The sequence below is a fragment of the Taeniopygia guttata genome, chromosome 1, assembly GCF_048771995.1.
Source record: "Taeniopygia guttata chromosome 1, bTaeGut7.mat, whole genome shotgun sequence".
Taxonomy (NCBI): Eukaryota; Metazoa; Chordata; class Aves; order Passeriformes; family Estrildidae; genus Taeniopygia; species Taeniopygia guttata.
Window position 1 is genome coordinate 104,682,418 of NC_133024.1, and position 14,552 is coordinate 104,696,969.

General features: G+C 40.5%; 1 protein-coding gene across 1 annotated transcript; it reads right to left on the reverse strand.

The window, feature by feature from the left end:
- Positions 1 to 325: 325 nt before the first annotated feature.
- NR0B1 (nuclear receptor subfamily 0 group B member 1) lies at positions 326 to 3,086 on the reverse strand. Its single transcript, XM_002191941.6, has 2 exons — positions 2,418 to 3,086; positions 326 to 880 (listed from the first exon to the last, which is right to left on the reverse strand). The coding sequence occupies exons 1-2, from the start codon at positions 2,956 to 2,958 to the stop codon at positions 636 to 638; spliced, it is 786 nt and encodes a 261-aa protein (XP_002191977.5). The 5' UTR covers positions 2,959 to 3,086; the 3' UTR covers positions 326 to 635.
- Positions 3,087 to 14,552: the final 11,466 nt, after the last annotated feature.

Below are 14,552 nucleotides of genomic sequence, written 5' to 3' on the forward strand. Positions count from 1 at the left end.
GTGTGGAGTCCACCCTGCTAGTTCTCCTGACCCTAATCAGCATTTGCTGTTTGCATAGTTTTTGAGGGGATTTTTATTTGCTTGTTGTTTTGGGGAAAAGATTTATTTCATTGAATGGAATGTTTTACTGCAAATATTAGAGTTGATGAAGCTACTTTAAGGTTCATTAAGCCTCAAAATACTCTTAACACATATTCTCCATATGAAAGAAAACCTTGGGTGAATATTTAATAACCTTCAAAAATTTGACTTTTTTAAAGTCAATAGAAGTAGTAAGAATAGCAGTAAGACTGTGCATATTTCGAAAAACCAGGGATTACTCACCTTGAAAGTACAATGTAGTAAATATGTTCTTTATTCTAGAGGCACAGTAAAAGAATAGCCAATCAGCTTTGGACATCAACATTCTCTACAACCTTAAAGCTTCTTTTGATGACCATAAACTTATTCCAAAACCATTGTGTTTAATAAAAATTGCTTTCAGAACTTGAAGAATATTTTATTATGGAATACAAAAATACTATCTATGTAAAAACAATAAGTTAGTTTATTTACAACACTTTACACTATCCTGCTCTGGGGCTTCCTTTGCACTGAACTTCTTTTCATTATTTTACACACCTTTATAATTTTAATTATAATTTTGCACAAAGCATTTCCAAAAGCATGTCATCCATGTTCACTGCTCCAATGATGGGCCTGAAGAATAATTCAGCAACCACATTAGCATTAATAGATCTTAACAAGGAGAGAACAACATTCAGCTTGGCAAATCTGGCTTCATCACCTCTGTGAATGAGTCTGACATGTTCATTTAGAGCTTGTTGTGCTTCCCTCTGCAGTCCTTCAATGTACTGAGTACACTGCAGTCCAGGTAGATCTGAAAATGAAAATAAATTATTTTATTTATATATTTTTTGTTTACAAAACAAAATTATTCTTACAGAACAACTCTTAACAACTCAAAGACTGTAATTATCACTCAAGGAAAGAAGGAAATGAAATTGCTACAGGATTTCTTGTATGCAAGTCAACATGCCAATTTTATTGGGATATTTAACACTCTGCTTCACAAACCTAAAATATGATGTTTGTCAACATTCATTTAGGTGTTAAACAAATTAGTTGATAAAAACTTTGAAGAATGTTCTCCAAAACACTTTCACAGTGTGGAAGACAACAAAAATAACTTTTTTCAGTTTTTCACTTCTACAATAATGCACTTTTTACATTTAAGGCTTCTTTTGACTACTGTTTCTACTCCAGTCTATACGTGGCAAGAAGTAATGACTCCAGCATGCGACAGGAAGTTTCCCAATAAACCACAGTAAAGATACTGAAAGATAGAAGGTGCAGAATTAAGGTTATATGTGACCATAGAACCATTTTGGATGGAAAGACCTCCAAGATCAGTGAGTCCAACCATTAACCTAACACTGCCAGGTCCACCTTGTTCCTGAGGAACATATCTAGAGATTTTTGATCACTTTCAGGGATGGTGATTTAACCACTTCCCTGGGCAGCTTGTTCCAATGCTTGATCAACCTTTCAGAGAAGAAAATTTTCCTTCCAGAACAATGCCTCAATTTTTTGCATTAGACCAGCTTCCAAATTTGACTTGTGTTACATGAGCTCCACCTTAACTATTGTAACTTTTTCTCTCTTATCTGTATAGAGAGCAAAGCTACACGAGCAGGATGATAAATGCAAAGTACCACTACAGGAGCCTAACCATCAGTAACTAACGGTTTGGCAGTGGGAGCGCCAGCAGAGTCCTGTCCCACTTTCACACAGTACTGCACACTTGGCAAGTGCCACATCCAGCCTGCCAGCTACTTTTTCAGGTCAGTCACCGACGTGATAATAAGTCACTCGGTAGAGTTGCATCTATGGGAGTCTCCACAAAGAAATATGGGGAAAAAAATAAAAAAACACCAAAGAAACCCCGATCACAAATGCTATACCAAAAGCCACAACAGCACTTTGTTGCTGGAAGCCTCGAGCCTTCCCTTGCTCTCCGGGCGCGGCCCGGGCAGAGCCGCTGCTCTCGGGCCGGGGAGCGCAGCCCCCGCCGCTCCCGCTGAGGGAAACGAGCAAGGAGCCGCTGCTGCCTCCCAGCCTCCTCTACCCCACTGCCAGGAGCCGGGAATTCGCTGTGCTCCCGGAAAGCACCTGTGGAAAGCGCCAGCCCTCAGGACCCCAGACCGAGATGCAGCCGGACCCTCCCTGCCTGCGGCCGGGGTCTTGAGGAAGGGGCAGAAGGTGAAACCTTGCTCCGCGTCCCTCTCCTCCAACACCTTTTTCACCCGAGGAAAGCCCCGGGTCTGCCCCGTTTCCCTGGGGACACAGGCGGGCTCTCCCCGCCCTCCTCGCTGCCCTGTTGCAGAGAGACGCCGCTGCCCCGCCCGGCCACTCACCCGGGTTGAAGAGCACCGTCCCCTTGAGGTAAGCGTACTCTTTGGTGCTGATGTCCAGGCTCCAGCACTTGGCCAGGAAGCCCTTGATAGCCTGGATGTCGCCGACCGAGGGCAGGTGCGGGCCGTGCTGCGGCCGGCCCGGTGCCGGCGGCGGGGGCTGCTCGCCCTGCTGCCGGGCGGTGAGGATGCGCTGCAGCATGCTGGGCTCCGCGCTCTCCACCGTCTCCAGGTGCACCCGCTCCTGCGCCAGCCCCAGCAGCAGCAAGGGCGCCCAGCAGCTGCGGACCAGCAGCAGCTGCTCCTCCAGCGGCAGCTCCTGGAAGCAGGGCACGTTCTGCACGAAGCGCAGCGTCTTCACCAGCACGGCCGAGGCCGCCTTGCAAGCCACCTGCGGGCTCCGCAGGGCCACCCGCCGCCGCGACCCGCACGGGCAGCCCCGGGGCGCCGGTCTGGCGGGCGACAGCGCCCGCTCCTCGCTGCGCAGGATGCTGTAGAGGATGCTGCCGTGCCGCCGGCCCTCCGCGCAGCAGCGGCACGCCATGGCACCCGCGGCTCCGGGGGCCGGGCTGAGCCGCCGGGAGGCTCGGCGGGGCGGTCCCTGCCTCCTGGGCGCCGCTCGCCCTCTGCCCGGCTCCTTAACTTATTTATAGCCGGCGGGGGTGTGTGCGTGTCTGTGTGTGTGTGTGTGCAGCCGCAGGCGCTCTACCGGCCGTTCAAAGGGGCAGACACTCATTTTCCACTGGCTGGAAAAGAGGCGAGGGGGGAGGAGGGGAGATGAAAAAAAAAAAAAACAACCAAACCCTCCTCCTCTTGCTTCCCTGAGACAGAGATACCCGGGGGAGCCGGCGAGTCGGCCGCCTCTGCCCACAGGCTGCGGCGCGCGAGCGGCAAATTGCAGCTCCCGCGGGATGTCCCTTCCCGGCCCCTCTTTCCGAGTCCCATCCCGGCTGGTGTTACGCCGGGATGCTCCGAACAGGGCAGGGCAAGGCAGGACACGCACGGCAGATCCCGCCGCTCTCTCGTTTTGCCACCGTAGGGAGCAGCTCCTGTCCCCGCGGGACCCCACCGAGAAATGACAACCGGCCCCGCTGCCTTCACAAGCACCCGAGAGGTCCTGGGGAGGGAGAGAAAGGGTGTGTTGGTGAAGACAGGAGCGCTGAATTGGTCTAAATAATTAAATTCCCGCTGGAAGAGAAAAAGGTGACACCACTAATGACATCGAGGACTTTTCGTGTATGCCTGCCGTAAGGAGCGATGCCTGTTGTGCCAAATGAACTCCACAGTGCTGCCATGCAGGGACAGAGAATCGGACATGTCCCTGCCCAAATGGGTGCTCTGTGAGGGGTGAAAACCTGGCTCTGTCAGGGTGCCCTGAGGCTGGTGCAGCTGCATGACCCACTGGGATCTCCCATGGAACTATTCCCATTAATAATTCCCTTGCTCTGCCTTTCAACACATGGCCCATCTTTCTGATGCCATGTTGGTCCATCCATTTTCATTATCCCTTCAGTCTCTGCTTCTCCATGAATTTCTCCTCTTAGATACTTACTTTTTTTGTGACCTATGTCCTCCAAGTGTTATATGAACTCCAAAGGAAGCCTCCCATCCCTCCAGGCCTTGATGTTTACACAGGAGGACAGGGGAATCGTGATAGTCCAAATGTGGACTCTTGAATGAAAAAAAGAAGCACCTTCTCAGCTGGGCTAACTAAAAGTGGATGCAGCAGAGTGGAGTAAATAAACATTAGAGAAAATAAAGTTACTTCTATCTGCTGCTTATCACCTAAACCAGAATTATTTTCTGGTTCATGTGATTTAGAAGAACCTTGACAGAGAGTTAGAGAAAGTAGCCAGTTTTAAGCAAAATTCTGTACCCTCTGCTACCAGTATCTCTACCAAGAGAAGACTAAATCACCCTTGGAAAGCTGCATTTTCTTTCCATAAAGGCGTTTTTTTCTTTGTTGTTGTTTTTTGGGTTTTGGTGGTTTTGTTTGTTTTGGGTTTTGGGGGTTTTTTGTTTGCTTGTTTGGGTTTTTTTAAGCAAATACCATTGAGTGCTTTGGATTTTGTAGAAACAAAACAATTTTGAGCTAGATCTTGGCAATTTCTTTTCCTTGTGAAGTCAGTCCTATCCTATCAGCTTACACAGATATAGAGACATATAGTCTTTTCCCTCTAAGTCTTTCTTCACAATTGAACTCAGAGGGGATATTCTTTACAAATGGCTTTTACAAATGACTTTTGCTTTTTGTAAGGCACTTTTTTATAAAGTTATATAAAACACTGATGGGCTACCTGTCTCAAGTAAACCTTGTTTTCCAAATGCAGCCTGTCCAAAACCTAGATTATAATGCTTTTGTTTTTACCTATGAAATGCATTTTCTTTTCCACAGACTCAAACATGATAAAGCCCTTTATTGGCTTTGCAATAAAAGAGAACTGCTACAGTGCACCAATTAAGTGATGTCTAAAGTTTGCTGACAGGTCAGTGGTTTCCCCAAACATCCTTTAAGAAAGAAAATATGCTAGATTTACAAAACAAATGTACTAAGATTAAATATTACCAAATTTTTCATTTGGGTAGTATCCCTGGTAATGACAAAACAGTCATTTATTTGTCTAGAATATTTCTTTGCCATTCTAGGTTGTTTCCTTTTATAGTCATCCATGTTTCCTCAGCATTAGGATTTTAGATGGTTTCTTTCAGACTTTTTAGTCTTTTTTCTTTGGGAGGGGTTGTTCACAAACTTCAGAGGTAAGTCTTGCCAATTTTTAGGAAAAGAGCATCTCTAAGTTTTCAGTTGTGTTCAGTAGTATTTCTCCTATGAAGTACAGATTAGTAGTCTGACTGTGGAATCTAGATGTGTTTTTTATGAGTTTGTAACTTGAAAAATATCTATGGGAAAGCACATTGTAGCTGAGACTGGAATCACTGCCTTTGCAGCTTTGACCTTGGACTCCAACTGTGGGAATGTTCTGCTTATTATGGGAGGATGCTGCTTACACAGGGCTATAGACAAAGGAAATACTTGTAAGTATAACTTTTATACCAAGTCTACAATATATTTGGTTTTCCTATGTAGCAATATTAGTTGCAGGTGTTTAATTTTTCAAGGTATTTATTTTTCAAACAAGTCTCAAATGTAGATGCAATTCATCTGTTATATAATGATTTTGCTTAGTCTTCATCTTCTAAACAAACTTATACAAAAGAACTTTGTCTTTGATAATTATAACAAAATGTGTACCCCACACTGGAACCAAAACTTGGTTTACTATTCAGTGCCAAAAATCACATTGCTGTAGTTACAAGTGCACTTCCTTCTCTGACAAGTGCATGTAAACACTTATTTCTCTCATTCTAATTCTTAATGTACTCTGATATACATGGAAATTTATTTTATTCAGGGTAGATCGTCTATTTCTGAGCTAAAACATTAAGAATGTTTTAATTTATTTATCCTATAAATATTTGTGCTTTTCATGTTGTTATTTAGCAATTTGTACAGTCTTTATTTAAAAATCTTGGTTCTGCATTTCCATAGCATTCAAGCTAAATTAACAACAAATTAAAGTTCAAAACCAAAACCAAAATCCCTATCAGAAACAAAACTGTTTGATGGAAAATGCATGAAAATCCTTTTAGAATAAAGGGGAAGTGCCTAGTTTCTGCTGGATGATCTGATGTTACATGGGTATTACCAAGCTCCTTGTGGTACAGTCATGAATAAGTTTACAAGCTTCCAGACAAAGGATTACTTGTTTGTATTGTTTGGGGCTTTTTTGGATGGTTTTTGTTTTGGGTTGGTTTTGTGTATATGTGTATGTGGTTACAGGGTTTTTATAACTCAGACAAAGCCTTGGATATGGAGGTGATACAGTGCAGTCTTGGCAGCCTGACTCTCTGATGTTGCTGCTCAGTGTCTCTGTATCACTCATCTGGTAGCACATTTGGTTCTTGGCCAGAGGGCAAGCCTTCAGTTTCAGAACAAGACCAAACAAGCATTTGTTTTTATGCCATCAGTGCTTCAGTGCACCATAAGATTGAGAAAAGCTTTTTTCCAGTGTAGAATTTGATTCTATGTCCTATGAATGCACACTATTCCTTTTAGTGTAAGTGGTGAAAAATCAAATTTTATTTTAAGATCAGATGTAAAGCAGATTCAATTTGGTGATTAGCATAAGAAAAGTTAACTTTTCTCTACAGAAAAAACAAAGTTTAATGTGGAATATTGTTATAAGGATATGATAAACAATATGTCTTGTGTAAAATAAATGCTTCATTAAAACAAGGTTTTGGAGCTGAATTATGTTGCTGCTTTTCATTCTTTTCTCATTGTGACTGTCCATTAGTTAGACTAATCACCATTCACATGTCCCCTATTTTTTTCTGGGGTGTTTTTTGAAATGTGGGGATTAAGGGAAAAGTAGTTCTACCTATGTGCTGTACCATCCACACTATTGTCCCCTTCCTGGAGAGACAATGGATTCCTTAGGAGGAGCATACCGGGAGCCTGAGCCAAAGATGGTTGAGGTGGACCCAGGTGAGAGATGATGACCAGAATTTCCAGAGCTTTTTCAGTTTCCCTAAGGCTGTGATTTGACAGTGTTTCTGTATCCCACCACCAGCTCACCTCACAATATGTGCTTGATCTGGAGCAGGGTGAGAATATGGTGACATTTTTATAGAATTAGCCAGAGTATGTAAAAAGGAGTTTAGCCCAGGTTTAGACCTTCCTGCCAGCTGCTTGAAAGGAGATGTCTAACCTGGTAAAAACTGTAATGGTACAAAATCAGCCTTTTAACATATCTTAAAGAAACCAGAACATGCAAAAGGGAATATGTTGTTGTTGTTGTTATTTTCAGATCAGTTCTTTGTAAAATGTGGCCATGACAATTTGAATTCAGAAATAGCAATTCTGAACTTCAGTTTACTCTTATTGGACTATGCACTCTGTCATATTTCCACTGGCAGATAGCAAATTTAAGGAGGCCTCATATACTCCAGGCCTGGCTTTTTTTCTTGTACCCATATGTTAATTTACCTTAGCTAATGCTAGGTTATTCTGTTAGTGTTAACTAGGTTTTGGCGTAGGCAAAATTAGGGAAAGAAGCAAACTTGTAAACTTCTTATAGTGAAAGACAGTTGTTTCCCATTAAAAAAAAAAAAAAAAAAAGAAAAAGAAAAAAAGAAAAAAAAAAGATTAATTGATCTTTGGAGTCTGAAAAGAGCTGTGGGCCCCAGTAACTGTACATGTAGATATGTTATTGGGGTTTCAGTGTTTAGATATAAGTCATAACTTATATTTTGGCCCAAAGTGGGTTTATGGGGCTCCCAAACATCTGTCAGTGTGCAATGCTTCAGGCTGCAGTCCCCTAATCCCTCCTGAGCCAATGTGGCAGCTCACTGGAGCTGAGAGGTGACCCACACAAGTGTTGTTGCTGCTTTCCTTACCCCAGCTCTGGAACTCGTCTGATCCTTTGGTGAACCAAATCTTTCTAACCTGTTAGCATTTTTGTGACAGCAATTGCAAGTAGCAGAGAAATGAGGTACCTTGAAATGTACTTTCCATACTTTATTTTACCCAGTGATACTTGTGAAGTTTCTGCCCCACCTGAGAAGTTGGAACATTCATGATACAGCAGAATTGTGCCTGGTGAGTCAAGGAAAAAGCAATGTAGTATTCTGCTAATTGAACTGAACTGAATTCAGCTAGGGCTAAAGTAAAAAGGGTGCCAGAGAATGTAGAAAGGTGTGGTCTTACCACCCTTCCAGGAGAACGAGGAAAGAGCAGGAAATACTACTGCAAACCAGTATTCTACTCAGCCACCGAGTGGAACTGCTTCCTCAGGAAGTTAAAGTTCTAAATCTTGAGAGCAGAAAATAGTAAGTGGAGAGGGAGGGGGCTTGTAGCAAGCTTTGGTTTTAAATTATAATTTTAAATATCATGCAAAATTGATCTGTACTCTTGCTAATGGCACTTGAATAAGGAACTTTTGTTATAAAATACTAATGTAGAAAATAGCTTTCAGTTACTTACCTTGAAGAACACATTGCTGATAAAGGACAACAGATGGGTAACAGGCAAAAAGCTCAATTAAGTTAGATACTGTTCAAGGTTTTGGCTTAAAGAATAAAACACATTCTAGCTCTACAGTGGCAGGAGGATACTATGTATCCATTGCACCAATTTTTAGGTTTAAAGTTCTCTATGTTACTGCAGCTAATTATCTGAGCCTGGTGAGTTCACAGATACACTTTCATTTGTGACTGATACGATAGGATATTCTGCTAATAAAATTTACATTCAAATAGGCCTGTAATTTGGCGTTTATTTTATCTGAATATCAATGTGCAGATTTTTTAAATCCATACGTCTTTCTATAGGTTTTAATTGAGACACATTTCATCCAAGTTGGGTATTTAAAAATACTGTCCTCTGGTGAATCAGTGATACAATTTCTTATTAGATAAAGTTTATTTTACGGTATTAAAGCTCTATTTCCTAATTTTTTCACTATTCTTGAAAACATGAGTATATTTAAAGTTTTGCCTATAATCTACATCACAAATACTTATGATCTTCAAATATCTTCAGGAGGTCCTTGCATTTTTTGCTTCAATCACCATTCACCAGATTTCTAAATTTTCTACCATTCTGTAGCTAAAATCATTCTGTAGGGAAATCGTTTGGCATTCTGTTTTGCTGGCAGACAAGGCAGACTGGATCTTCAGTTTTGTAAAAATAATCACACTAGCTTACCCTCTTTAAAGGAAGGATTTTTCTAACCTAGATCTTCTCAACACAAGCGGATTAGGGAGTGACCCAGCAGTTATGTTGGTACATTCAGTGTGCTTGCAGTCATTGATAGCCCAAAGTACAGTGGGAAGTGCTAACATCTTAATCTATCTGAGCTGCAGCCAGACAGCATCCTTGGCTGGGCTGCAGCTCAGACTGAGGCTGACAGGGACCATCAACTCCCCTTTCTGGCTCCCTGAGGGCACTGCGAAATTCGAAATTCGGAGCTGTTGCTGATAAGTGCAATTCTGCTCAGCTCTGTGCCTCGGCAGGACACCATTCACCTCTGTTTGCAAACTCAGTCCAAGACATTAAAGCCCCCAATCCATGGGTTGTTTATACAGGTTTTTGCAACTCTTATGGTATAAAATTAGCATTGTGCTACTACTTTCCAGGTTCAGTTTATAATTGCTAGGCTCCTGATACACATATCCCTATTAATTTAAAATCACAGGACTAATCCCTGTCAATTCTCACCCCTTTTTAACGAGTAAAACATATTTTATCTTATAAACAACTTCCAAGCTAAAACTTTGAAGGTCTTTTTTCTCTTTAGACCTGTTTCTTAGATATCCTTTGTGCCCATTGCAACACTTTTGCCACTTTCTAAAAGCCTTTGAAGTATGGACATCAGAACTTTACGGAAGGTACCACTTGTGCTGTTCTCACCAGTGCCAGAGAGAGAGACTTTGTAACTCCACAACTCACATTCATTACTCTATGCTCCTACATTAAAGAATCATTAGTCTTTGAGGGTCATAATTGCATATTGCACTGGGAACTCTTGTCAGACTGCTCCTCTTCTGTTGACATCCTACATAGTTTTCTGACCTTCTTTCAGCAACAGAGCTGTTTATTAGCAGAAGTACGATGTCCTTCTTGTTTGAATTCTTTGTTTGGCTACATTACAATGTGTTCCTTGAGAACAGGTACAGCAATCCAAGGGAAGAGCTTTTCTGGCCTTCAATTACTTCCCCTTTTCACCATTGATCCCCATTTTCATCCCTACATATCTCTTGAGTTGGAGATGGAAATTTTTTCCTCAGTAAATGTGTTTCGTTCATTGTAATTTTGTAAATTTCTCAAGTCACTTTTTGCTATTGCATAGTGCTGATGTTTTAAATGGTATGTCATGTCACTCAGAAAAATGCCTTACCAGAATTCTAAAGAATGTTGTATCTGAGTAGCTACTTTTGTCTTGACCTAAAGAGAGTTGAATATTATAGTGCACAACTATAAAAAATTATTTAGGCTCCTCATAAATGAAAATTGCCATGCAACGTGCAATGTTAGAAAGACGAGCATAATATTTTATGATTAAAAAAAAAAAAAAAAAAAAGAGAAAAGATTGTGAGTTTGACTCTTCCAGTGCTTCTGATGTCTAAAGACTTGAGTGGTAAGAGTTGCATTTTTTTAAGTTCACTTCTTGAAACATTCTGAAACCTGTAAATACTGGAGTAGTAACACTGAATCAATAGCATAAATGTCACTTGAAAACTCAGACAAATCAAGGATCATAGGCTATTTTAGAGTTAATTGTTCAATAAGAACATAACAGACAATCGATTTAATAATATTTAGGTAGTTCTGCCTTGAATACTAATCAAGTAGTAAAGGAAGTACATCGGATGGTGATAGAGTAGCCATAACATGTAACATAGAAAATAAGCATGGAGAGGAAAACTTTAGCTTAGAAAACTAGAAGAAGAAATTTTGAAGTGATGAGAAATAAAGAAAGGAAAATAAAAAAGAACTGAAAATACAGAAGGGTCTGTGGGGGATAGAGACCTTTTAAGAATAGACAGAATTAAGATGGTCCCATAGAAAAATAAATTATTGATAAATACTTTTCCCTTTATTCTCATGCCAATTATACTTCAAATAGATCTCTCTTTTTGGCGAAATTTCACCAGAATGTGATTATTTTGCTATTTCTTTACTTTATCATATCAAAGCATGGCTTTCTAGGTTTTGTCTCTGAAAATTTGGGTTCCTTAGAAGAGGCAGATTGCTAATTCCTTCTTTCATTTTTTTGTCATTTATTTTGCTTACTTGTATGCACCATGCATACAAGGGCCCACCTCAGAAAAAAACCCCACAATGTCATAATTGACATTTCTTTATCTTTCTCTTACATCCAGTAACATAATCAATTTAAATCTTCCACTTTTTCACAGTCAAGTTTTCTCTGTAAACCTGTAGCACAGTAAATCACATCATTACCTTGTCCTTTTAATGTCAGAACTGCAGTAGCTCTGAGAATTGAAGCTGTTGCTGATTGTAGATATTAATATTTAAAACTTTCACCAATTACATGAATGTTAGTTTGAGTAAAACTGTCATGTTTGCTTTTGATTTGAAATATGACTTTTTAGTTTTTATTAGCTATGTCCTAGCCTTATAATAAAAGTTTCTACATAAAGCATAGAAAACTTACTCTGATATTTTGTAGCTTCTTTTTCCTTTTCCTGAAGCAGAACTGTGTGTTTTCCTTTACCAAACCTGGCAAGGGTTAGTGCTTTACACACACAGAACCCAGAAGGTCCCTGGAAATGTTTTTCTCCCATCAGCCTCCTTCCCCTCCACCTCCAAAACCTTTGTCAGTTCAGGTCTTTTGAAAGCTTCAGTCATGTCCTGAATCTTTGATACACTTTCCTGGTAAGGACAGGTCAAGCTACAATTAAAAACGTGTAAAGGAGAGAGAGAAAAATTACCTTACTCTAAGAGAAACTGGCTGAGTAAGTTTTTTTCCAAGGTCCTGCTTACCAAAGGATATAAAGAGTCTGAGCCACTGCCACAGCAGATGCTGAACTCCACCCTGACTCCTGGCATTCTTCTCTGATCACTGGAATTACACCAGTGTTGGGGCCTATGTAGAATTGTGGTGTCTTGGACTGCTCAAAGAAAGTCCGCTGAGGTTTTTTCCACCCCACAAAATTAAACAAGGGTCATTTTATTAAGTCTAGGAGGAGTAGCAATGACATGGTGGAAACTCCTCTAGGCTGTCAGCTGTATCACCTTCATTCTATTGGCTAAATTAAACCTGCAGTGGCTTCACATCTTCATTTTGATGAGTAGAGATACTCTTAATAACTTTGATTTGTTCCCAGTGATAACTACAACTCCTGAAGTTATGAAATAACAGTAAAAGGAAATCTCATATGCTGCCAGTATATGGAGACTGTGCTGTTATCTGAGACTGTAACTTGGGAAGGATAATATACTACTAAAAGAAAATTAACAGTGTTTTCTCAAAACATTTAAGAGGTGAGGTGATGTTGCTGAAGCACCATAATTTCTTGTCTCTGTTGCTGACACAGCTTGTGTAGAAACAATTTTTATAAAGTCATTACAGGGTCAATGGAAAATCTCTGTACATATCAGAAGTATTTTGAGTGATTTATGTAAGTCCATGGATATTCATTATGATGATATTCTTTTATGTTTCCATTGACAGGCAGAGCAATGTCACCGGTAATGTTCAAAATAAATTATATCATCATAAAGCTGGACCTTAAATGCAACAGAATTAAATTTAAGGTAACTGTTAAAGTCTGACAATTAAGGAAAGTTAAAGGACATGTTTCAAACAGTAAATTGCCCTGCTCTGGGTAAGTGTTGTCATTCAGTAGGCTTTGTGACACAGAAACAGACACATGATCCATAATCCGTGCTGCAAATGCAAGGCAGGGAATGTAGTGAGAGAGCCTATTCTAAATTCTCTCACCTTGTCTGGTTCACAGGTACTTTGTATCAGTACACTGTTTTCAATGCCCTGTGTCTCTGAGCACTCCAGTTTTCTGTATTAGGTGTTCGCTGTTGTCTGTAGCCATCAAAAGATTCTTCAGTGAGGGTTCCTGTGTAAGTACTCATGATTATCCCCAGCAATTTTGCAGCTGGCCTCAGTGAAAATAAGGAGTGCTCATGGATTTCCTGATACAGTCTGCTTTTATATTGCCATTTATGTGGAATGATGATAACTAAAGACTGAGATGTGTGTCATTGTACTTAGGATCTCTGACTAGTAATAAGAGACTGTCAACAGTTTGGCACAGGGATTATCACAATTGGCTGAAGAGGATCAAAACCTCAAGGACAAGCAACAGGAAATTATTTGCCTGAGATTATTTATAATCAAAAACAGAATTGCGAAGCAAATCAGCTGGTTTGTTTAAGACAGCAATAAATTTTTCCCTGGGTTCAATGAGGCCAAGGTTTATCCCACATATTATGGATTTCCCAGTTTATCCTCCCTTCCACACCAGGCCTAGCATACACCTTAATTTTAAAATACTGCAGGCCATGTTCAATACAGTGTGTTCATTTTGCTGAAGATACAAAACCAAGCTGGAAACTTGGTTCTCTAATCAGCTGAAACAGAGGTTGGCCAATTTCCTCACCATGAAGCACTGAGAAATGTGAGCAGACCACAAAGGTCTGAATCATGCTGGCTATTAAATGTTCTGGGTCAAACTGCTGCTTTCAGAGAAATAGTGGAAACTAACTCAAAAGGGAGTAGTCAGCATTTCTGGCTGCTGCACCAACACTGGGAACATTTACCTTTATATTCATCACTGGTGATGTGCCAGAGCTCTTTCCACCCAGTAAATATTCCAGAGCAGAATCAATTCTGCAAAATTTCCCATTTCACTTTCATTAATCCTGTTTCCTAATATGGTGGTTTTGTGCAGGCATTCATTCTCTAGAGCCCACCTTTTTCTCTGAAAATGCTTTTGTAGGCATTACAGGGCCTCTAACTTCAGGATCCAGTCATATCTGTAGTATTTTTTTCCAAAACACATAAGATGCTAATACACATTTGTGCCACATTTCTTGAAAGCATTCACTGCTCCTGGAGAATGGGGCCTGGGGAGAAGAAAAATGCTTAGAAAACCCAGATAGGAGGTCCTGTTCTTTCATAATCATCTAAAACCCTCAGAGTAGTGTTTTAGTTCTTTGTGATAAATGAGAAAAAGCAGGAAGAAGATCAAGTGAAAGAGAAGATAATTTTACTATGTTGAAACCTATAATTATGATGAAATTAAGAATATTATTAATATCTTCAAGGACACAATCTAGAAAAAAAAAAAAAGCCAACATTTTGAGACTCCAAGTTAATACACACAATTTGCATACTGTTATCTTAGATTTTACTACTAAAAAGGAGTGAAAGCTTCAGTGTTTGAATCCAGTGATAAACAGCAGGTTAATTAAAAGGGAGAGGCTTTATTTTCCCCATTTAAAGTTGTACCTGCATGAAAGCCTTGCTGTATATCCCATAACTACTATCAGGGCATGTAACTGCTCAGTCCAGGGATTTTGATCAGTGAAACACT